At 37.3% G+C, this 24,987-nt stretch overlaps 1 protein-coding gene across 2 annotated transcripts in view; it reads right to left on the reverse strand.

The window, feature by feature from the left end:
- Window positions 1-1,126: 1,126 nt before the first annotated feature.
- Window positions 1,127-24,987, reverse strand: part of nub (nubbin) — a 110,842-nt gene continuing 86,981 nt past the window's right edge. Inside the window, exons 3-5 of one of the 2 annotated variants that reach the window (XR_010949984.1) lie at window positions 6,136-7,417; window positions 3,027-5,980; window positions 1,127-2,961 (exon numbers count right to left, since the gene is read on the reverse strand). Coding sequence is in view for 1 of the 2 variants with exons in the window: in XM_067768917.1 (XP_067625018.1) it covers window positions 5,683-5,980; window positions 6,136-7,417 (1,580 nt within the window). In the remaining variant the exon portion in view is untranslated. Of the gene's footprint in view, window positions 5,981-6,135; window positions 7,418-24,987 lie in introns of both variants that reach the window. The other variant, XM_067768917.1, reaches the window with a different exon arrangement.

Below are 24,987 nucleotides of genomic sequence, written 5' to 3' on the forward strand. Positions count from 1 at the left end.
AATAGTTGTGTTTTAAGTTGAGGTACTCTCTGTGGAAAATTTCGGGAATTATATTTTTATCACAAAGTGATTTCAAATCTTAATAATTTAATTTATCTCTGTAAACTCCTGTATTAACTGAAGTAGAAGGTCCCTACTTTCGTAGAAGTCTTTTGGGTAGTGGTTTCGGGATTCTCCTACCTCGTTTCCCAACACAAATATCTGCTTCAACTATTTCCTCTGAAGAATCGGTGTCGCTGTATGGAACTAGTGCAGCTTTATTTGAAATCTGCAACAATAATTTGGCTTATTCATTATAATCCTTATTAAGAAAAATTTTAATCTAAAAAATAATCCGTGGTGTGATGGTAGCGTGCTCCGCCTACCACACCACAAAGCGACATCAAAATTTTAGAAATAAGGTTTTTCAAATTCAAATTTTTCTAAGCGGGGTCGCCCCTCGGCAGTGTTTGGCAAGCGCTCCGGGTGTATTTCTGCCATGAAAAGCTCTCAGTGAAAACTCATCTGCCTTGTAGATGCCGTTCGGAGTCGGAATAAAACATGTAAGTCCCGTCCGGCCAATTTGTAGGGAAAATCAAGAGGAGCACGACGCAAATTGGAAGAGAAGCTCGGCCTTAGATCTCTTCGGAGGCTATCGCGCCTTACATTTATTTTTTATTTTTAAAAAATAATCACCTGTGTTTGTAACAAGTCCAAATTTAAATTAAAAATTACGAAATATGCATACCAAAATGTAAAAACTTTGTATTAAAATGAAAAAATTTTCTCGGAAAAAAATATAAACAAAGTGATTTGTGCACTTGAGCCAAATATGGCTTATCTATAACTTCGTATCGGTATTTCGTAGGACTTTGATTTTTTTTGGAGTTGGTGCATATGGTAATGGCCTTTCGGTTTCCATCAAAAACAAAAAATCAAAATTAATGACGCCCTTTGTGCGGTTATTGCTCGATATGTTCAAATGTGGTTTTATGAAATTTCAGGATCACAATCTTCGGCCGTACACTTATTTATTGTCATAAAATTACCTTTCCTTCGATGAGAGAAGCCTTGATAAATTTAATACATGTCCATGGATTTTTTTCATGATTTTATTTTACTGCAATAAATTTACTTCATATATATATTTTTTTTTTTTACAGAATTAATTATTGTGAAGATTTTTTAATAAACCGCTACTTATTATCACAGTATTAAAAGAAATAAATATGTATACACTAAATGTTACTAACTTAATTACTAAATATATTCACTTACAAACAAACGTACATATGTATGCATGCATGTTTACTAAGATCATGGTCGGGCACAGTGCACTAAATCGCCTAGCCGGATATTGTTAGCAGAGATCTCCCGCCTAATATGAGACTCACTTGTTTCAGCAGAATTTAATTTTTTGTGAAATGGTACAGAATATTTTAAGTTCAGGTGAGCATTTGAGACGTGAGTTGTTCCATGTAGACTTAGTATTTCTAATTCTGGAAGTACTTTGTTAGTGTAGAAGAAGTAGTGAGATGCACTGAGCTATTTCGTGCACTATGCGCTGCTATGATACGGATGTACTATTTTTTAACTTACGCTTAACTTGACTATATTGATTTTTGCTTAAAACTTAATATTCAAATAGTAACTTCATTTAATGCGCACATTTTATTTATTCCATATTTATATACATACATACCCTGTTTGATCCAGAAAATTTGTTTTTTTTTTTTTTGGTTGATTTTTATTATAAATCTAAAAGTGTTGTCACAACATACATAACACCGGCTGACATTGTTTGAAGCGTAAAAACTTGTCGACAATACTTTCACAAACGAGCCAATCAAATCTGTGGTTCTTATGGCGGCAGTTGCTTAGTTTTACATTTGCCTGATTTTCTGCGACACATTTTATTGTAACATACGAATGTACTTACATATGTAAATACGTATACACCAGTAAACAAACAACCACTTATATTAATTAAATAAACTTAGTTTGCTAAATTTGCACACAAGGAATATATCAGCTAGTTTTCTGATATATCTAAGTATAGGATATAACATATCGACAGTGATGAGTGCAACATAACTCTATCTCAGCTGCCGTTTCGAATGCGCTCTATATCAAAATACTTTTCAAAAACGTACGATGCATATTACAATTCGGTTGAAGAACGTCCTGTCTCTGATTTCAAAATGAATAGAATATTTTATTAGAGAGGGTTTTTGAAACAAATTCCTGGTTAAAGTCTGAAACAGGGCCCCACACAGCATTTAGATGATAAATTTTTGAACTTTCCTTCATATCAATACAATTTGACTACTCCTTGCGAATAAATACTGAGTTTTCATACAGTTGAACAAAATAAATAATAAAATAAGATTACTTTTAATGATCAAAAACTGAAAATCATTTTTCGATCACTTTTTGAAATAATTTTCGAATAACTTTGATGAATAAATTTTAAGATTTTATAAAAATGAACATAGAGAATAATAAAACTTGTTTGCTTTTGATGATCAATAACTGAGAACAATTTTTCAATCACAATTTGGAATCATTTTTGAATTTAATTTCTTTAACTTCGGTGATCAAAAATTTAAAATCATTTTTCAATCAACTTTCTTAATATTTGCAGACTACCTTTCTTAAATAAATGATGAATTTTTTACTTGTTAAAGCTATACTTCTCATTGAAAATTTTATTTTTCTTCATTAGCTCACAATTTTTCAATCATAAAATCCAAAAAAATTACAAATATACAACACATATTCAAGACTAAAAGTAATATAAATGCTGCTGCTAACCTAAGATGTCTTCTAGCATTTTTCTAGATGCGGCTTCCCAGAAAAGACATACTGGATGGAACCGATGTACGGAAGTTGAAAGCTGTTTAACCGCTGGTAAGTTAAGCTTGATCGACACGCCTGGACCCGGCTTCAACATCCTCCATGAGCTTTGATTGTCGAAGACATCTAGTTATATTTAAAGAATGATATGAGACATTGTAAAATCGTGATTTTTAAAGTGACATCGTTACCATGATCTAAGATGATGATCATAGATGATGTTGGATGTTGTAGTCGTGTGTGTGTACAACGGTCAAGTTAATTACTACCTGCGGTTCAAAAAGCTTACTTCCGAGCTTCCAAATGCTTTCACCCCCTGATGAAATATGATCTTTATATAGTATTTAGTTATGTATTAAATATGATGGAAAAATGAATCACAATCTTATTCACAAATGATTCCAAACCATCATATAATATGATTGAAAATTGTTCTTAAATGTGATCAAAAAATGACTGTGAAAAGTAATCAAATGTTATTCCAAAAGAAGTAAAGTACAATCTTCCAGTAATATCAAGTATGATAAAAAGATGAATAAAAAGTGTTTCGAAATATGAATCATAAATGATTATTCAAGAATAATCACATTTATGGTGCATTTTTCTCCCGACGATACGTTAATTTTCGAACAGAAAATGATTTTAAATTTGAGCGTTTTTAATCATCTTGGGGTATGATATTTGAATATTTTTTTATCAAAATTTTCAAAAAATGCTGGCTGGGGCGTTTTGTTTAAATATTCTAAAATAGGGCGTATTCGAAACGTCAGCCTAGATAGAGTTGCGCTCAGCTGTCGATATATTTGCGTACTCAAAAGTATTTTGGATTCAAAAAATTACAGAACAGCAGCTTAGAACTCATTGTTGCTATTTGAACTTCGCTGTAAGCAAATTTAATAGCAAATTTTGACATTTTATAAATTACTACATAGTTTTTATAAGAAAAGTAAGTATAATTTTACAATCTTTAAACCTAGCGTTGCCAACCAAATTTTATTTATTTATTCGATGCATCAGACGAGGCACCCGGATGCCGGATGTTAGAAGGATGTGAAGCTAACCTACAGCAATTAAATTGTTAGTTTCCTGTGTAAATAGAAAAGTAGTAGTGTAGTGCACCACTATGTATAGTAAGCATTAGGGTGAGCAAAAAAACCAAATGAAATTAATGCTGTAGAAATTAATACTTTTAATTTAAATGTTAAGAGGAGCCTGTCGCGATTTTCCTTTTGCAATATACATAAGTTGCAAGGCGAATTTTAAGTTTTTGTTTGACGTTTTGTTTCTCTCCAACATAAGAACTGCGGTTAATACCCAAAAAGTTCAGTTTTAGCCTCAAATCAGTAAATTAGTAACTTAATAAATAAATAACTAAGAAAATATGCATTTCAAACCTTTTTTTTTTTGTAGGTAGTTCAGTTTCCTACAAGAATAATTATTGTTTTCCATGACAGCACTATTGGTCAAAGCACAAACAAATACAAGATTGGCACATCGAAAGGCGTAATTAGGTGAATATTACATTTAAGAGCTGTCATTATCACAGACCGCCTTCTTGAGTGTTCTGAACAATATTTTCAATATACCACAGGAAAAAAGGAAGCATTCACTATTAAGCTCACTCTAATACATTCGCGGTCATCTGAACCCTTCGAAGAAAACTTGGCAAAAATCAATACGAATTTTGAGAGACCGATAACTTTTAGTTTGGTTAAAATAGATTTGGCTGTAAAGCTGCATATACAAAAAAATTCTTAAAACTCAAAATAAAATTTTCGAAATTTTCTTTAAACTATTTTGAACTTTCGAATTTTTGAAAATTTGTTTACATAGTTTACTAAGTTTCAAAATTCATGCAAGTTCTTACTTCAGATATCGAAAATAAATAAATAGGAGCTTGAAAAATTTGCACCTGCTATTTTCGTGTCCACTCTGTTGTTGTAGGGCACTAAATTTCTTTTTCCCCAACCATTTAAAATTGTTTAGCCCACTGTACGCAAATATGATTTCTGTAATAATTGTGGTATTCAGACACCCGAGTACCTCATTTGGATTCCCTCTCCAAATGAGCAGTTATTAGCTAATATTCGGTCAAATGTACATATAGTCTGAAATCCAGGTATTTATATTTTCAGATCAATGAAAAAAATTTGTTGCTCAAAATAAGTATTCGAAACACATACAAATGCACAAATGGAGATTTTCTTGTTGTTAATTTTGCTTTAAAATTATTGCATACCGACAGCTGAGTGGAATACCACACTATTTCAGCAGCCAGTTTGAAAAAGCTCTATTTGAGAAAAGTTCTCAATAGCACCCTATATCAGAATTTGCTTCAAAAACGCCATATCTCAACATTTTTTTTTTTTTTATTAACACCCCATCTAATGTTAAAATATATTGAATTTAAGTTTAGATAGGACGTTTTTAAAGAAGAAAGAAATATGGTGTTATCCAAAAGTTTTAAGAAATAGAGCTTTTTCAAAACGGCAGCCGAGATAGGGTGATGTGGAATCAGCAGTCGAAGTACATTCAAACAAAAACTTGCTGTCCTAAATGGGAATATTTTTTCGCCTCATGAATGTCTCCCTTTAAACAAAGAAATGTTTCTTAATACATTAATAACTGTGTTATAAAAGTGGACATTATTTTTATTATTAAAAGTTGCGTATACTAAATTGGGAGACAAATTTCTATGGCGAAAGACCAAACCCTCCGAGGAAGTGTTTTTGAGTGTATGCAAGTAATGTATTTTATTTATATGTACATAAAATCGGTTTTGTTTTTAAATATATGTATTTGTAGGTTTATTCTAAATCTTACTTAACTTCTTTATTGCAGTTCTTTCTAGTGCATCATCATGTACGGTGATTCGCTGCCATTGTCACCAGTTGGACTATCCATTGAGGGATTGATCCGTTTCTCCTTTTGGCGTCGATTGCAGAACCACACGCGAACAACTTCTTTTTCCATACACAAACGATCGGCCAATTGACTGATCTCTTCACTGGTCGGTTTCATATTCATCATGAAAGCCTTTTCGAGTGCGCCACGTATCGAAGTTTCGATGGATGTACGCTTTTTTCGTCGACGGCCCATGACTTCGGGCGTACTCACCGTTTGCAAGGCAGCAGGATCGAAAACTCTGTGAATAAACGAAAGCAGATCAATCAAAAATATGAAAACTTCATAAGGGAAAGATAAGATGAAAAAGAAAGAGGAAGTGACGCAATAGGAAGCGAGAAAGTATGAGCAGGAGATGGGGAGGTTTACTGTCGCATGAAAACAAGATTTACTTACCCTCCAGTCGCCTGTATCGTCCGATCTGCATCTTCCAGCCATTTCTGCAGCAGTGGCTTCAATTTGCACATATTCTTAAAACTCAGATTCAAAGCTTCAAAGCGCGAAATCGTTGTCTGCGAGAAGTCATTGCCATACAATTTGCCCATAGCCAAGCCAACATCGCCCTGCGTAAAGCCCAACTTGATGCGACGCTGCTTAAAAGTCTTAGCAAATTGCTCAAGCTCTTCGAGATCTGTAGTTTCCTCAGGTGACGGTTCACCACCCAAAAGCTGAGCTGCGCCCGCATGTTTGAGCATTTGCGGTGTCTGAGGTGCGCCACTAATTGTATTCGGTGTTAGAATACCACTCACTTTCAGACTAGAACCCGAATTAGGTGGCGTTATTTGACTGTGCGAACTCACATTGAAATTAGTTTGCAGCGGCAACGGCGACGAAGCAGGACTTTGCGCTGGTGTGTGAGGAGTAGGCGTTGAAGTGTGCACGCTACGAGATTTCGGCGTTTCATCTAGTTGATGTTGGTGCTGTTGCTGTATTGGCAGTTGTAGTTGGGTTTGCTTTTGCAACTCTTGCTGTTTCTGCAGTGACTGCAATTGTTGCGTTGCCTGAGTGAGCGCTTGAACGCGACTATGAAATAGGAACTGTGCAGCGGCGATTTGCGTCGCTATGCTCGGATCATCGGGCGCTATACCCAACGAACCGCTACGCAATATATCAATATAATTTTGGAACTGTTGATGCAATGTTGTTTGTTGTTGTTGCAGTGCGTGCTGGAACTGTGTGAATTCTTGCGTTGATATCGATGTACTTAGGGGGAGAGGAAACAAAGGCGTGCCGAGCCCAAGACTTGTACTAGCTGCCATAGCAAGTTGTGTATGTTGTGAGGATATATTTGGCATGGGATATGTTATTGCGTTGGGTAGCGCGTGAGACGCTGATGGCTCTACGGCGACGGGCAACATAGGCGATGTGCGGCAAGCACGCAGTGATTTCAACGAAGGTGAAGGAGATTGCAAACTTTGACGCAAACTGTCACTGGTTAAGTTTAGAGCGCCAGACTCAGCATCCTTCATGGGATCGACGTCATGCGTGTCAGAGAATTTACATTCCATCGCATTTTCACTGCGATGTAAAACGTCCAACAAATGTGATTTCAGTGCGGGCAGTTTGTTATGTTGTTGGTGTTGTTCATCTGGCGCAACAAATACTGGTGGACTTTGTGGTGTTAAGCAGCGATCGCTTGAATTGCCCGTCACTGAGGTGTTGTCCCCACAATCGGAAGCTGAAAGGGTAAAAAGCAAAAAAAAAAAAAACATAGGAAATAACGGTTTAATTTATGCTTTAACTTAACAAATAAATATAAATGCAAATGCAAATAGCAATGAAAATGGAAATTGTAACAACAAAAAAAAATATACTTGGAAAACCTTTCAATTCGCACGTGGCCCCTTTGATGATGTGAACTCAATCGAAATGTTTACTTATGCTGAACACATACAACAATTTTTTTTTTCCTTCGTCGTCGGCCTTTGGTTACTTTCTTATAAATGACCATTTTGTGTTAGTTTAACGCTTCATAAAAATTCAACTTAACTATGCAAAATTGTCTAAAATTGTGGGAGCCGAAATACAAATACGTTCCTATGACGTGTGTGTACGTGTGTGTGTGCATCGGTAACCCACACATGGGACAAGTGGTTGAAACGTCAAAGCTTACACCTTTTGCATAATTTTAGCATAAGTAAACAAAAATTTCCCTATGCGAAATACGGGAAAAGGGAAAACTACAACAATTCTTTTTTTTTTGCTTCTTCTTAAATGTGGTCAATTTCATAGTCCACTGAGTTTTCCACTTTAACCCTCCCCTATTGGGTGAGCTATGTCATAAGTAAGTGAAAATCTCTTACAAATATCCAAAATAAGTTCAAAACCAACTGAGCCCACACAATCGGCAAACGGCAGTTGTTTTGTGAAAATGTGCATATTTTTAGATTTGAGCTTAACTGAATTGCATGGATAATAGGGTGGTACAAAACGCAATTTTGGAAAAAGCAATTTTGGAAATGTTCTCTGATATTGTTGTGGTTGTAACGATACGGACACTTCCCGAATGTAGTGGGGAGTGTCATCGATGTTGATGGTCCTTTGACGGATATAGAAGTTTACAAACGGCGATGGTTACTGGGACATGTTTCTGAATTTCACTTCTTCTGAGTATTGAACTCGAATTTAGGCCAAACCCTCCCTCCCACCCCCTAGAACCATGAGGAACTTATGGTCGGCAGCGCCTCGGCTGCTAAAGAAACAGGATTTTCCACGGATAGGTGAGGTTGACAATTGTGTTGAAGAACCTATAAATTACGCTGGCAACCTCTTGAAAGGCTTGCGCTACACATCCCCCCTTGAATCAATTTGGTAGTTTAGTCACCCCTTACGACAAGCCTACCTTCCGCGGGTATAATCTAAGGCCTCTAACCCTTTCTGCTCAGTGATTTGACGTAAAAGGTTCAGTTCCCGGCTAAAGCAACACCAAAAATGTAGAAATAAATTACAAACAAGGTTTTCGGGGGTCGCCCATCGGCAGAGGTTTGGCAAACACTTCGAGTGTATTTCTGCTATGGAAAGCTTTTCAGTGAAAATTCATCTGCCTTGCAGCCGCCATTCGTAGTCGGCATAAAACATGTATGTCCCACCTCGCCAATTTTTAGGAAAAATCAAAAAGAAAATTGTAAGAGAAGCTCGGCCTAAATCTTCTCGGAGACACATCGCGTCAAGTACTTATTATACTCAGCTGAGCAGAACTCACGGAGTATATTAATTTTGTTCGCATAACGGTACCCCGCAACGGCATTAACTAATCGATATAGATATAGACTTCTATATATCAAAATGATCTGGGCGAAAGAAGAAATTGAGGGGATGTGTGGAATAACGGTATAACTCAAGAATCAACCTTTAGAGAAAAGTGAATAAAACTTAACAATGCAGGCAAAAATAAATTTGTAATAATCCTACTCGATATGATTTTGGATAGTATGATTCTTTGATAAGAAAAGTAACAAATTTTATATATAATAATTTTATTAGAAGATGGATGATTTCTTTTTTTTTTTAGTTATACCGTTGTTCCATAGATCGAATATCAAATATTTTGATTGAGATACTTTATTAAACAAAATAGTAGGCACATTAATAACCATTGTTAAATACATTTTATTCTATTATTTAGATGTGCTAATAACTATTTGTTATTTCCTTTTGTTGTTTTTAGCAATCTTTTTTTTACTAGTTTTATCATTTTTAAACTTTTTCTATTTTTAACAATGGAGTTCTATGTCTGCTTAGTCGTTTTTGAAACCACTTCAATTCCTTTATTTTTCAGTTCTTTCTGGTCTACGACATTGAACTTATTTTCATGCCATTTCGATGCTTCACCACTGCAAAATTTTATTAGAGAGTTATACCGTTTTTCCATAAATGAAGCTAATATCTTTGTTAAATATCACTATTACTTTCTAAGATTAATATGGTATATGTATGTAATCGTGCTCTTTTTATTTAGTTGATTTATGAAAAAACGGTGTAACTCGACTTATACCATTATTCCACACACGCCTCAATTCATTTAGCCATGTCCGTTCGTCCGTCTGTCCGTAAACACGATAAATTGAGTAAATTTTGAGGTATCTTAATGAAATTTAGTATGTAAGTTCCTGGGCACTCATCGCAGATCGCTATTTAAAATTAATCAAATCGGACTATAACTACGCCCACTTTTTCGATATCGAAATTATAGAAAAACCGAAAAAGTGCGATTTTTTATTACCAAATACGGATAAAGCAATGAAACTTGGTAGGCGGGTTGACATTATGACGTAGAATAGAAAAATAGTAAAATTTTGGACAATGGGTGTGGCAGCGTGGCACCGCCCACTTTTAAAAGAAGGTAATTTAAAAGTTTTGCAAGCTGTAATTTTGCAACTGAGTATGTAATGTTCGGTTACACCTGAACTTAGCCTTCCTTACTTGTTTTTATTTTATTTTTTTTGTATTAAACTATAAAGCAGAAAATTCAAAATGCATGTATGTTAGAGTGGCTGTGTAATTAACTACCTTTTTGAAACACCCTAATGACTTCAAATTGGTTGCCAGCGATTTAAATGTTTTCTTTTCATTTCGCCATTCGATTCATGAGTTTCTTGAATTTAAAATAACTGTAGTATAAAACACATGATTTGTATAAATTTGATGGCTAAAAAAATGCTCATATATTTTTGTGGTACTTTTATATGCATATTTTTTTATTACAATCACATGCTTATGAAAAAGTACGTACGGACATCTTCGCCGAAATATATGTGTGTAGTAGGCCGGGTCGATTTGTGGGGAGGCAAAAAAATCGCACATTGCTCTGTGAAAATCATATTCTAGGGTTCAAAATAAGAAACTTTGCCGAAGGAACCATACCTCTAAAACGAATTCTGATGGCCCCCCCTTTGGGCCGTAGGGGCAAAATTTGAAAAATCCCACTTTGAAATGCCTATGTTTTTTCTTTTTGGAGTTTAATTTTCTCTTTAGAAATTTATTTAGTCAGCACATATGTTAATGAAAAAATGAATTTAACTTAGTAATAGAAAAGAAATTAAAAAAAAATTATTAGAAATTAGCGTTTTTACAACCCCCTTTTAAAACCAAGGCATCACTGTGATGCATTTGCATGTCGTAAACATAGTTGTGTAGGTTTTTATATAACCATTTTAAAAAATGAAGGTATCACTGTGACACAATTGCAGATCGTAAAATTGCTTGTGTTGTTTTTTTTAAGCCACCACAAGACACAGCAGGTAGAATTGAAATTGCCCCTACCCAAAAGTTTGACCCAAAGGGGGGGGGGGGGGGGGGGGGGACATCAGAATTCGTTTTAGAGGTATAGTTTCTTCGGCAAAGTTTCTTATTTTGAACCCTAGAATATGATTTTCACAGAGCAATGAGCGATTTTTAAATCGAGCCGCCCTAGTGTGTAGGTATAATATTTGTATAGATGTGTATGTAATTTTAAGGTGGTTAATTTTTTAAATTCAAGGATCAAATATTTGTATTTAGGGGTATTATCCAACTGAAGAAAAAGGATTGAACTTCCGTAAAAAATTTAGTGACACAAGTCAAAGTAACCCTATTATTTTGAGGTAAAACACCATACATCAGCTCTTGTGTGCTGCGAAAAGCAGCTTCGCATAAGAACCCAATTGATAAAATGGTTCAATTCCCATTAGTGAAGCTTTGAAAAACTGAAATGTTTTGGAACATTATCAAGCTCATTTAAAAGAGTCCAAACGTAATGGAATCAAAATTTTCTGACTGTTGAAACAGTCAATTCAGAATTAACAACTTGTGCGAAGTTTTTAAAGCGAGGGATAAAAGGTAACAGAAATTTCGGTTGATTCTACAAACATTTTTCTTTCAGGGTACATGGTAACAAAAAAGTAGTGGATAACTGTTCGAAATATATCACCTTATGCTGATTCTATCCAAATCCATGAGAAATTTTTGTAGGAAGTACTATTCACACATACATATGTACATGCAAATATATAATTTATTATTTTCATCTTTTTCTCATGTCTTATGAAAGATATTTCCATTCTGCATATATAAATTTACAAACATTCACACGTACATATATATGTCATATGCAAGATAAATCCTTTTTAGATTTGATGACTTACTTGACCAAATGTCCGAAGTTGCTTTGAATGCTGAATGGGATGAGTGAGTCTCATATGTTGTTGGACATTTGGAAAATTTTTCTGTTTCTTTTTGCATATCCAAACGTACGTGCAATATTTGGTATTCAGATGATGTGCAAATTTAATATGCTGAAGAAATAAAGACAGAGGCGGCACTTGTTCTATGCAAATTTTGCCTTCATTGAGGTTCCTTTTGCTGAAAATTGGAAGCTCAGGCAAGAACATTTTCATATTGCAACTAAACAGGCTTACTTTATAATATTTCCTTACAAAATGCTTGAAAACGAGTTTTCCAACACGCCACTGCATTTTGTACCCATAAAATCAAAGATTGGTCAGTGCGAGCAGAATGTGGCCGAAGTTTGCAGCTCGAATATTTCAATGGAGTTTGTGCAATCGTAAACGAAGCTGGGGAAAAAATATGTAAATTTGATCACATAGCAGCAGAAATTGCCAAATCTCTGCTTGTGAGGCAATGCAAAAATGTCATGATTACAAATGTATCCTAACTAAACATATGTAAGTATGTATGTATGTATGTATGTATGTAAATATTGGCGTATGCTGATATGAAAATGTACACGACTCCATTCCAAACTTACTGCCACACGCACAAATAAATGTAACTACCCAACAAGAAAGGCTGTAAGCGATGAAAAGTATTAGAAGAATTAAAAACAAGTAAGGAAGGCTAAGTTCGGGTGTAACCGAACATTACATACTCAGTTGAGAGCTATGGAGACAAAATAAAGAAAATCACCATTAAGGAAAATGAACCTAGGGTAACCCTGGAATGTGGTTGTATGACATGTGTATCAAATGGAAGGTATTAAAGAGTATTTTAAGAGAGAATAGGCCATAGTTCTATGGATGGACGCCATTTAGGGATATCGCCATAAAGGTGGACCAGGGCTGACTCTAGAATTTGTTTGTACGATATGGGTATCAAATGAAAGCTGTTAATGAGTATTTTAAGAGGGAGTGGGCCTTAGGTCTATCGGTGGACGCCTTTTCGAGATATCGCCATTAAGGTGGACCAGGGGTGACTCTAGAATGTGTTTGTACGATATGGGTATCAAATGAAAGGTGGTAATGAGTATTTTAAAAGGGAATGGGCTTTAGTTCCATAGGTGGACGCCGTTTCGAGATATCGCCATAAAGGTGGACCAGGGGTGTTTCTAGAATGTGTTTGTACGATATGGGCATCAAATGAAAGGTGTTACTGAGCATTTTAAGAGGGAGTGGGCATTAGGTCTATAGGTGGACGCCTTTTCCAGATATCGCCATTAGGGTGGGCCATGGGTTACTCTAGAATGTTTGTACGATACGGGTATCAAACGAAAAGTGTTACTGAGCATTTTAAGAGGGAGTGGGCATTAGGTCTATAGGTGGACGCCTTTTCGAAATGTCGCCATTAGGGTGGGCCAGGGGTGACTCTAGAATGTGTTTGTATGATATGGGTATCAAATGAAAGATGATAATGAGTATTTTAAAAGGGAGTAATCCTTAGTTCTATAGGTGGACGCCTTTTCGAGATATCGCCATAAAGGTGGACCAAGGGTGACTCTAGAATGTTTGTACGATATGGGTATCAAACGAAAGGTGTTACTGAGCATTTTAAGAGGGAGTGGACATGAGGTCTATAGGTGGACGCCTTTTCGAGATATCGTCATTAGGGTGGTCCAGGGGTGACTCTAGAATGTGTTTGTACGATATGGGTATCAAACGAAAGGTGTTACTGAGCATTTTAAGAGGGAGTGGGCATTAGGTCTATAGGTGGACGCCTTTTCGAGATATCGCCATTAAGGTGGACCAGGGGTGACTCTAGAATGTGTTTGTACGATATGGGTATCAAATGAAAGGTGGTAATGAGTATTTTAAAAGGGAATGGGCTTTAGTTCTATAGGTGAACGCCTTTTCGAGAAATCGCCATAAAGGTGGACCAGGGGTGACTCTAGAATATGTTTGTACGATATGGGTATCAAATGAAAGCTGTTAATGAGTATTTTGAAAAGGAGTGATATTTAGTTCCATAGGTGGACGCCGTTTCGAGATATCGCCATAAAGGTGGACCAGGGGTATCTCTAGAATGTGTTTGTACGATATGGGAATCAAATGAAAGGTGTTACTGAGCATTTTAAGAGGGAGTGGGCATTAGGTCTATAGGTGGACGCCTTTTCGAGATATCGCCATTAGGGTGGGCCATGGGTTACTCTAGAATGTTTGTACGATATGGGTATCAAACGAAAAGTGTTACTGAGCATTTTAAGAGGGAGTGGGCATTAGGTCTATAGGTGGACGCCTTTTCGAAATGTCGCCATTAGGGTGGGCCAGGGGTGACTCTAGAATGTGTTTGTATGATATGGGTATCAAATGAAAGATGATAATGAGTATTTTAAAAGGGAGTAATCCTTAGTTCTATAGGTGGACGCCTTTTCGAGATATCGCCATAAAGGTGGACCAAGGATGACTCTAGAATGTTTGTACGATATGGGTATCAAACGAAAGGTGTTACTGAGCATTTTAAGAGGTAGTGGACATGAGGTCTATAGGTGGACGCCTTTTCGAGATATCGTCATTAGGGTGGGCTAGGGGTGACTCTAGAATGTGTTTGTACGATATGGGTATCAAACGAAAGGTGCTACTGAGCATTTTAAGAGGGAGTGGGCATTAGGTCTATAGGTGGACGCCTTTTCGAGATATCGCCATTAGGGTGAGCCAGGGTGACTCTAGAATGTTTGTACGATATGGGTATCAAACGAAAGGTGTTACTGAGCATTTTAAGAGGGAGTTGGCATTAGGTCTATAGGTGGACGCCTTTTCGAGATATCGCCATTAGGGTGGGCCAGGGGTGACTCTAGAATGTGTTTGTACGATATGGGTATCAAATGAAAGGTGGTAATGAGTATTTTAAAAGGGAGTAATCCTTAGTTCTATAGGTGGACGCCTTTTCGAGATATCGCCATAAAGGTGGACCAAGGGTGACTCTAGAATGTTTGTACGATATGGGTATCAAACGAAAGGTGTTACTGAGCATTTTAAGAGGGAGTGGGCATTAGGTCTATATTTGGACGCCTTTTCGAGATATCGCCATTAGGGTGGGTCAGGGGTGACTCTAGAATGTTTGTACGATATGGGTATCAAACGAAAGGTGTTACTGAACATTTTAAGAGGGAGTGGGCATTAGGTCTATAGGTGGACGCCTTTTCGAGATATCGCCATTAGGGTGGGCCAGGGGTGACTCTAGAATGTTTGTACGATATGGGTATCAAACGAAAAGTGTTACTGAGCATTTTAAGAGGGAGTGGGCATTAGGTCTATAGGTGGACGCCTTTTCGAAATGTCGCCATTAGGGTGGGCCAGGGGTGACTCTAGAATGTGTTTGTACGATATGGGTATCAAATGAAAGGTGGTAATGAGTATTTTAAAAGGGAGTAATCCTTAGTTCTATAGGTGGACGCCTTTTCGAGATATCGCCATAAAGGTGGACCAAGGGTGACTCTAGAATGTTTGTACGATATGGGTATCAAACGAAAGGTGTTACTGAGCATTTTAAGAGGGAGTGGGCATTAGGTCTATATTTGGACGCCTTTTCGAGATATCGCCATTAGGGTGGGCCAGGGGTGACTCTAGAATGTTTGTACGATATGGGTATCAAACGAAAGGTGTTACTGAGCATTTTAAGAGGGAGTGGGCATTAGGTCTATAGGTGGACGCCTTTTCGAGATATCGCCATTAGGGTGGGCCAGGGGTGACTCTAGAATGTGTTTGTACGATATGGGTATCAAACGAAAGGTGTTACTGAGCATTTTAAGAGGGAGTGGGCATTAGGTCTATAGGTGGACGCCTTTTCGAGATATCGCCATTAGGGTGGGCCATGGGTTACTCTAGAATGTTTGTACGATACGGGTATCAAACGAAAAGTGTTACTGAGCATTTTAAGAGGGAGTGGGCATTAGGTCTATAGGTGGACGCCTTTTCGAAATGTCGCCATTAGGGTGGGCCAGGGGTGACTCTAGAATGTGTTTGTATGATATGGGTATCAAATTAAAGATGATAATGAGTATTTTAAAAGGGAGTAATCCTTAGTTCTATAGGTGGACGCCATTTCGAGATATCGCCATAAAGGTGGACCAAGGGTGACTCTAGAATGTTTGTACGATATGGGTATCAAACGAAAGGTGTTACTGAGCATTTTAAGAGGGAGTGGACATGAGGTCTATAGGTGGACGCCTTTTCGAGATATAGTCATTAGGGTGGGCCACGGGTGACTCTAGAATGTGTTTGTACGATATGGGTATCAAACGAAAGGTGTTACTGAGCATTTTAAGAGGGAGTGGGCATTAGGTCTATAGGTGGACGCCTTTTCGAGATATCGCCATTAAGGTGGACCTGGGGTGACTCTAGAATGTGTTTGTACGATATGGGTATCAAATGAAAGGTGGTAATGAGTATTTTAAAAGGGAATGGGCTTTAGTTCTATAGGTGAACGCCTTTTCGAGAAATCGCCATAAAGGTGGACCAGGGGTGACTCTAGAATATGTTTGTACGATATGGGTATCAAATGAAAGCTGTTAATGAGTATTTTGAAAAGGAGTGATATTTAGTTCCATAGGTGGACGCCGTTTCGAGATATCGCCATAAAGGTGGACCAGGGGTGTCTCTAGAATGTGTTTGTACGATATGGGAATCAAATGAAAGGTGTTACTGAGCATTTTAAAAGGGAGTGGGCATTAGGTCTATAGGTGGACGCCTTTTCGAGATATCGCCATTAGGGTGGGCCATGGGTTACTCTAGAATGTTTGTACGATATGGGTATCAAACGAAAAGTGTTACTGAGCATTTTAAGAGGGAGTGGGCATTAGGTCTATAGGTGGACGCCTTTTCGAAATGTCGCCATTAGGGTGGGCCAGGGGTGACTCTAGAATGTGTTTGTATGATATGGGTATCAAATGAAAGATGATAATGAGTATTTTAAAAGGGAGTAATCCTTAGTTCTATAGGTGGACGCCTTTTCGAGATATCGCCATAAAGGTGGACCAAGGGTGACTCTAGAATGTTTGTACGATATGGGTATCAAACGAAAGGTGTTACTGAGCATTTTAAGAGGTAGTGGACATGAGGTCTATAGGTGGACGCCTTTTCGAGATATCGTCATTAGGGTGGGCTAGGGGTGACTCTAGAATGTGTTTGTACGATATGGGGATCAAACGAAAGGTGCTACTGAGCATTTCAAGAGGGAGTGGGCATTAGGTCTATAGGTGGACGCCTTTTCGAGATATCGCCATTAGGGTGAGCCAGGGTGACTCTAGAATGTTTGTACGATATGGGTATCAAACGAAAGGTGTTACTGAGCATTTTAAGAGGGAGTTGGCATTAAGTCTATAGGTGGACGCCTTTTCGAGATATCGCCATTAGGGTGGGCCAGGGGTGACTCTAGAATGTGTTTGTACGATATGGGTATCAAATGAAAGGTGGTAATGAGTATTTTAAAAGGGAGTAATCCTTAGTTCTATAGGTGGACGCCTTTTCGAGATATCGCCATTAGGGTGGGCCAGGGGTGACTCTAGAATGTTTGTACGATATGGGTATCAAACGAAAGGTGTTACTGAACATTTTAAGAGGGAGTGGGCATTAGGTCTATAGGTGGACGCCTTTTCGAGATATCGCCATTAGGGTGGGCCAGGGTTGACTCTAGAATGTTTGTACGATATGGGTATCAAACGAAAAGTGTTACTGAGCATTTTAAGAGGGAGTGGGCATTAGGTCTATAGGTGGACGCCTTTTCGAAATGTCGCCATTAGGGTGGGCCAGGGGTGACTCTAGAATGTGTTTGTACGATATGGGTATCAAATGAAAGGTGGTAATGAGTATTTTAAAAGGGAATGGGCTTTAGTTCTATAGGTGAACGCCTTTTCGAGAAATCGCCATAAAGGTGGACCAGGGGTGACTCTAGAATATGTTTGTACGATATGGGTATCAAATGAAAGCTGTTAATGAGTATTTTGAAAAGGAGTGATATTTAGTTCCATAGGTGGACGCCGTTTCGAGATATCGCCATAAAGGTGGACCAGGGGTGTCTCTAGAATGTGTTTGTACGATATGGGAATCAAATGAAAGGTGTTACTGAGCATTTTAAGAGGGAGTGGGCATTAGGTCTATAGGTGGACGCCTTTTCGAGATATCGCCATTAGGGTGGGCCATGGGTTACTCTAGAATGTTTGTACGATATGGGTATCAAACGAAAAGTGTTACTGAGCATTTTAAGAGGGAGTGGCCATTAGGTCTATAGGTGGACGCCTTTTCGAAATGTCGCCATTAGGGTGGGCCAGGGGTGACTCTAGAATGTGTTTGTATGATATGGGTATCAAATGAAAGATGATAATGAGTATTTTAAAAGGGAGTAATCCTTAGTTCTATAGGTGGACGCCTTTTCGAGATATCGCCATAAAGGTGGACCAAGGGTGACTCTAGAATGTTTGTACGATATGGGTATCAAACGAAAGGTGTTACTGAGCATTTTAAGAGGTAGTGGACATGAGGTCTATAGGTGGACGCCTTTTCGAGATATCGTCATTAGGGTGGGCTAGGGGTGCCTCTAGAATGTGTTTGTACGATATGGGGATCAAACGAAAGGTGCTACTGAGCATTTCAAGAGGGAGTGGGCATTAGGTCTATAGGTGGACGCCTTTTCGAGATATCGCCATTAGGGTGAGCCAGGGTGACTCTAGAATGTTTGTACGATATGGGTATCAAACGAAAGGTGTTACTGAGCATTTTAAGAGGGAGTTGGCATTAGGTCTATAGGTGGACGCCTTTTCGAGATATCGCCATTAGGGTGGGCCAGGGGTGACTCTAGAATGTGTTTGTACGATATGGGTATCAAATGAAAGGTGGTAATGAGTATTTTAAGAGGGAGTAATCCTTAGTTCTATAGGTGGACGCCTTTTCGAGATATCGCCATTAGGGTGGGCCAGGGGTGACTCTAGAATGTTTGTACGATATGGGTATCAAACGAAAGGTGTTACTGAACATTTTAAGAGGGAGTGGGCTTTAGGTCTATAGGTGGACGCCTTTTCGAGATATCGCCATTAGGGTGGGCCAGGGGTGACTCTAGAATGTTTGTACGATATGGGTATCAAACGAAAAGTGTTACTGAGCATTTTAATAGGGAGTGGGCATTAGGTCTATAGGTGGACGCCTTTTCGAAATGTCGCCATTAGGGTGGGCCAGGGGTGACTCTAGAATGTGTTTGTACGATATGGGTATCAAATGAAAGGTGGTAATGAGTATTTTAAAAGGGAGTAATCCTTAGTTCTATAGGTGGACGCCTTTTCGAGATATCGCCATAAAGGTGGACCAAGGGTGACTCTAGAATGTTTGTACGATATGGGTATCAAACGAAAGGTGTTACTGAGCATTTTAAGAGGGAGTGGGCATTAGGTCTATAGGTGGACGCCTTTTCGAGATATCGCCATTAGGGTGGGCCAGGGGTGACTCTAGAATGTGTTTGTACGATATGGATATCAAATTAAAGGTATTAATGAGAGTTTTAAAAGCGAGTGGCCCTTAGATGTATATGTGAAGGCGTTCTCGCGATATCGACCAAAATGTGGACCAGGTGATCCAGAAAATCATCTGTCGGGTGCTGCTAATTTATTTATATATGAAATACCACTAACAGTATTCCTGCCAAGATTCCAAGGGCTGTTGATTTCGGCTTGTAGAACTTTTTCATTTTCTTCTACTTAATATGGTAGGTGTCACACCCATTTTACAAAGTTTTTTCCAAAGTTATATTTTGCGTCAATAAACCAATCCAGTTACCATGTTTCATCCCTTTTTTCGTATTTGGTATAGAATTATGGTATGTTTTTCATTTTTCCTAATTTTCGATATCGATAAAGTGGGCGTGGTTATGGTCGGATTTCGGCCATTTTTTATACCAATACAAAGTGAGTTCAGATAAGTACGTGGGCTAAGTTTAGTAAAGATATATCGGTTTTTGCTCAAGTTATTGTGTTAACGGTCGAGCGGAAGGACAGACGGTGGACTGTGTATAAAAACTGGGCGTGGCTTCCACCGATTTCGCCCATTTTCACAGAGAAGAGTTAGCGTCATAGAATCTATGCCCCTACCAAATTTGAGAAGGATTGGTAAATTTTTGTTCGACTTATGGCATTAAAAGTATTCTAGACAAACTAAATGAAAATGGGCGGAGCCACGCCCATTTTGAAATTTTCTTTTATTTTTGTATTTTGTTGCATCATATCATTACTGGAGTTGAATTATATTAAATTAAATTTTTTGTTAAAATTTGAATTTAAAAAAAATGGGCGTGTTCTTCATCCAATTTTGCTAGTTTTTATTTAGCACATATATAGTAATAGGAGTAACGTTTCTGTCAAATTTCATCATGATATTTTCAACGACTGCCAAATTACAGCTTGTAAAACTTTTAAATTACCTTCTTGTAAAAGTGGGCGGTGCCACGCCCATTGTCCAAAATCTTACTAATTTTCTATTCTGCGTCATAACGTCAACCCATCTACCAAGTTTCATCGCTTTAACCGCCTTTGGCAATGAATTATCGCATTTTTTCGGTTTTTCGAAATTTTCGATATCGAAAAAGTGGGCGTGGTTATAGTCCGATATCGTTCATTTTAAATAGCGATCTGAGATGAGTGCCCAGGAATCTATATACCGAATTTCGTCAAGATACCTCAAAATTTACTCAAGTTATCGTGTTAACGGACAGACGGACAGACGGACGGACGGACGGACATGGCTCAATCAAATTTTTTTTCGATGCTGATGATTTTGATATATGGAAGTCTATATCTATCTCGATTCCTTTATACCTGTACAACCAACCGTTATCCAATCAAAGTTATTTGCCCTTCTGCTAAGTTCGAATCACTAAACTGTTCAATAAATTACTCCAATATTTAATAATGCAAAATGGCCTTTATTAAAGTACTTCACAATAACACTCAAACTTTGCAACGAATAGCTTGCTTAATAACCAAACTGATTGATAGCTCAAATGAAACTCTACTATTCAAAATAATACTGCTCTTGCTCGCTAGATAGCGTCTTAATCGAAATCTCAAATCAAACGCCTCTACAATTGCCGCCTTTTATACTCTTTGATTTCAACCTTCTCATCTTCTAGGCGCTTCCAGAATCTACTAGTCCAGTAGCTCTCAAACTTCTCAGCTGTAGCTACAATTGCACAATTTTATAGTTTTTCTCATTGCATACTTATAGGAGTATCTCAGATATATGCATGTGTTTGTGCATTGACTCTCCGCTGCTCGTATACGTACATGGTACATATGTGTAGACGCAATTATTGTTTCGTTTATGTAGATACATAATGATTGATCTATGGATGTGAATTCACGTCACTGCTTAGCATCGGCTTAGAGACGATAGCATCACCCCTTAGTTTTGCTAATATTCGTAACAATATATAAATAAATTAGCGGTACCCGACGGATGATGTTCTAGGTCACCCTGGTCCACATTTTGGTCGATATCTCGAAAACGCCTTCACAAATACAACTACCACCACTCCCTTTTAAAACCCTCATTGATACCTTTAATTTGATACCCATATCGTACAAACAAATTCTAGAGTCACCCCTGGTCCACCTTTATGGCGATATCTCGAAAAGGCGTCCACCTATAGAACTAAGGCCCACTCCCTTTTAAAATACTCTTTAATACCTTCCATTTGATATACATGCCATACAAACACATTCCAGGGTTACCCTTGGGTAATTTTCCTAAATGGTGATTTTCCCTTATTTTGTCTGCAAAGCTCTCAGCTGAGTATGTAATGTTCGGTTACACCCGAACTTAGCCTTCCTTACTTGTTGATGTTTGCTTTTTAGCGTGCAGTATTGTTTTTTAATGGTTTAAAAATATAAAAAAATTGATATCGATCAAATATTAAGTGAAATTTTTCCCCGGCCTGATTTTTGGATGTTTTTCCAAATTCATTTGTGTTAATAATTGCATTAATCACACTAGGAGAAACAAAATACTCTTCATCAGATGAATCCATTTCTATATACAGAAATTTTATAAACACAAATGAACAACAAGACTAAATGACATAAAAGCCAAACACATAGAATAAACAGAATTTCAGCGCTGATTTTCGCATTCACTTTGTTATATAAAAATTTTCTTCCCGCATGAAAATAAGCGTCAATAAGCTCGGCTCGGCTCGGCATCAGCGCTTACTCTGTTCGCACCTTTAAGCTTAAAATATTCAAGAAATAAGTTTTGATTTTACAAAACGAGCTCCAAGGCATTTTGTGGTTTTTTCCTTTTAAATTTCTATAGTCTGGTGTGTATTCTGTTCTTCTATCCCGATGAATCCGGCCAATCAAATGTTTATGCCAAGATATTTTTTGTCAAATGCTAAAAAATTTTAATTTGGATTTAACAAACCATAGTGAAGTTGAGTAGAGTTTACGATTTCTCGACTTTGTTCGAGAACAATTTTCTCACGTGTGTCGGCTTCTCGCAAGATTCTTGGATCTCGAAATACTCGTAAGGCTCGCGAGTTTCTAGACATTCTACCTAATCAGTGCATCGGTATTTTTATATAAAGCTTAAAGCTCCGTCACATAAGCAGTTTTTCATACAGATGCGTTTAACAGAATGTTATGCATTATCAGTAGATTGCACGTATTTTTATGGAGAACGATAGATTGAGCGACACTGGCACCATCTGACATGAAATAATGGCCAACTTCCAACTTTTGTTGCAAGCAAAGCATAAGAAGAAGAATATGACATTTTCTTTGGCCAAGGGTGCTTTCACACTTTGCAAGTGAATTTATTATTCAAACTTGTTGCTACCTTTCTAAAATGTTTACACTAAGCTGAGCAGAGCTCACCGAGTATACTAATTTTGTTCGCATAACGTTACCCTGTAACGGCATAATCTAATAGAGATAGATATAGCTTCTATATATAAAAATGATCTGGGCGAAAAAAGAAATTCATTTAGCCATGTCCGTCCGTCCGTACGAAAACACGATAATTTGAGTAAATTTTGAGGTATCTTAATGAAATTTGGTATGCAAGTTCCTGGGCACTCATCCCATGCCCATTTTTTCGATATCGAAAATTTCGAAAAATCGAAAAAGTTCATTACCAAAGACGGATAAAGCGATGAAACTTGGTAGTTGGGTTCGCCTTATGACGCAGAATAGAAAATTAGCAAAATTTTGTACAATGGGCGTGGCACCGCCCACTTTTAAAAGAAGGTAATTTAAAAGTCTTGCAAGCTGTAATTCGGCAGTAATTGGAGATATCATGATGAAATTTGGCAGGAACGTTACTCCTATTACTATATGTGTGCTAAATAAAAATTAGAGAAATCGGATGACGAACACTTTAAAAAAAAATTTTTTAAACTCTAATTTTAACAATAATTGAATATCTTTACAGTATATAAGTAATTTATGTCAACATTCAACGCCAGTAATGATATGGTGCAACAAAATACAAAAATAAAAGAAAATTTCAAAATGGGCGTAACTCCGCCCTTTTTCATTTAATTTGTCTAGAATACTTTTAATGTCATAGGTCGAACAAAAATTTACCAATCCTTGTGAAATTAGGTAGGGACATAGCTTCTATGCCAATAACTGTTTCCTGTGAAAAAGGGTGAAATCGGTTGAAGCCACGCCCAGTTTTTATACATATTCGACCGTCTGTCCTTCCACGATAACTTGAGCAAAAATCGATGTATCTTTACTAAACTCAGTTCACGTACTTATCTGAACTCACTTTGTATTGGTATTAAAAATGGGCGAAATCCGACTATGACCACGCTCACTTTTTCGATATCGAAAATTTCGAAAAATGAAAAAATGCCATAATTCTATACCAAATACGAAAAAAGCGATGAAACATGGTGATTGGATAGGATAGGGCGCAAAATATAACTTTAGAAAAAACTTTGTAAAATGGGTAATATTAAGTAGAAGAAAATGAAAAAGTTCTGCAGGGCGAAAACAAAAATCTTTGCAATCATGGCAGGAATACTGTTCGGGGTATTACATATATAAATAAATTAGCGATACCCGACAGATGATGTTCTGGGTCATCCTGATCCACATTTGTGTCGATATCTCGAAAACGCCTTCACATTTACAACTGAGGGCCACTCCTTTTTAAAACCCTTATTAATACCTTTAATTTGATAACCATATCGTACAAACACATTCTAGAGTCATCCCCGGTCCAATTTTATGGCGATATCTCGAAAAGGCGTTCACCTATATAACTGTGGCCCACTCCCTATTAAAATACTCTTTAATACCTTCCCTTTAATACCCATGTCTTACAAACACATTCCAGGGTTACCCTAGGTTAATTTTCCTAAATGGTGATTTCCCTTATTTTGTCTCCAAAGCTCTCAGCTGAGTATGTAATGTTCGGTTACGCCCGAACTTAGCTTTCTTTACTTGTTCACAGTTAAGAACTGCAATTTAGCAAATGAATGGGACATAAATATGTAAGCAAGTATATTTCTTTTATAGTGAGAATGATTATAATAGTAATTCGCAAAATTTTGTACGTGAATGGGCAAAGCGAAATAAACGTCTGAAGTTCCTTCATATTTACAAACGTAACATCTTGGGTGATTGTGGCGATGTTACTGGAATGCATAAGATTGCGTTGAACGCTTCTGTATGAAAAAAACTTCATTGTGTCTCAGCCATTACGACTTCTTCTCGCTTGTCTCTCTCTATATATATGTATATAAGCTGTGTTTTCTTGTACATCTATAAACATATACGCTTAAAGCAGAAAATTAGTACTCCTAAATTTCAATACGCATTATACTCAGATGCAACTGAAATATGTGTATACGAGCCGGACCCGTGTGCATCTTACGCAACCAATATAAAAGATCAAATAATAACAGAAATCAGCTGTTATCTAGCATATGGCATGAACTGCCGGTAATGCAGTGCAAATATTCCAATAGTGCCGTAGTACAACTAGGTATCTTTGTGTGCTCACAATCGTTTATTTTTAACAAATTATTTTAATAAAATATAGCTAAACAAAA

Source organism: Eurosta solidaginis, chromosome 2, assembly GCF_040869045.1.
Source record: "Eurosta solidaginis isolate ZX-2024a chromosome 2, ASM4086904v1, whole genome shotgun sequence".
In the NCBI taxonomy this organism is placed as follows: Eukaryota; Metazoa; Arthropoda; class Insecta; order Diptera; family Tephritidae; genus Eurosta; species Eurosta solidaginis.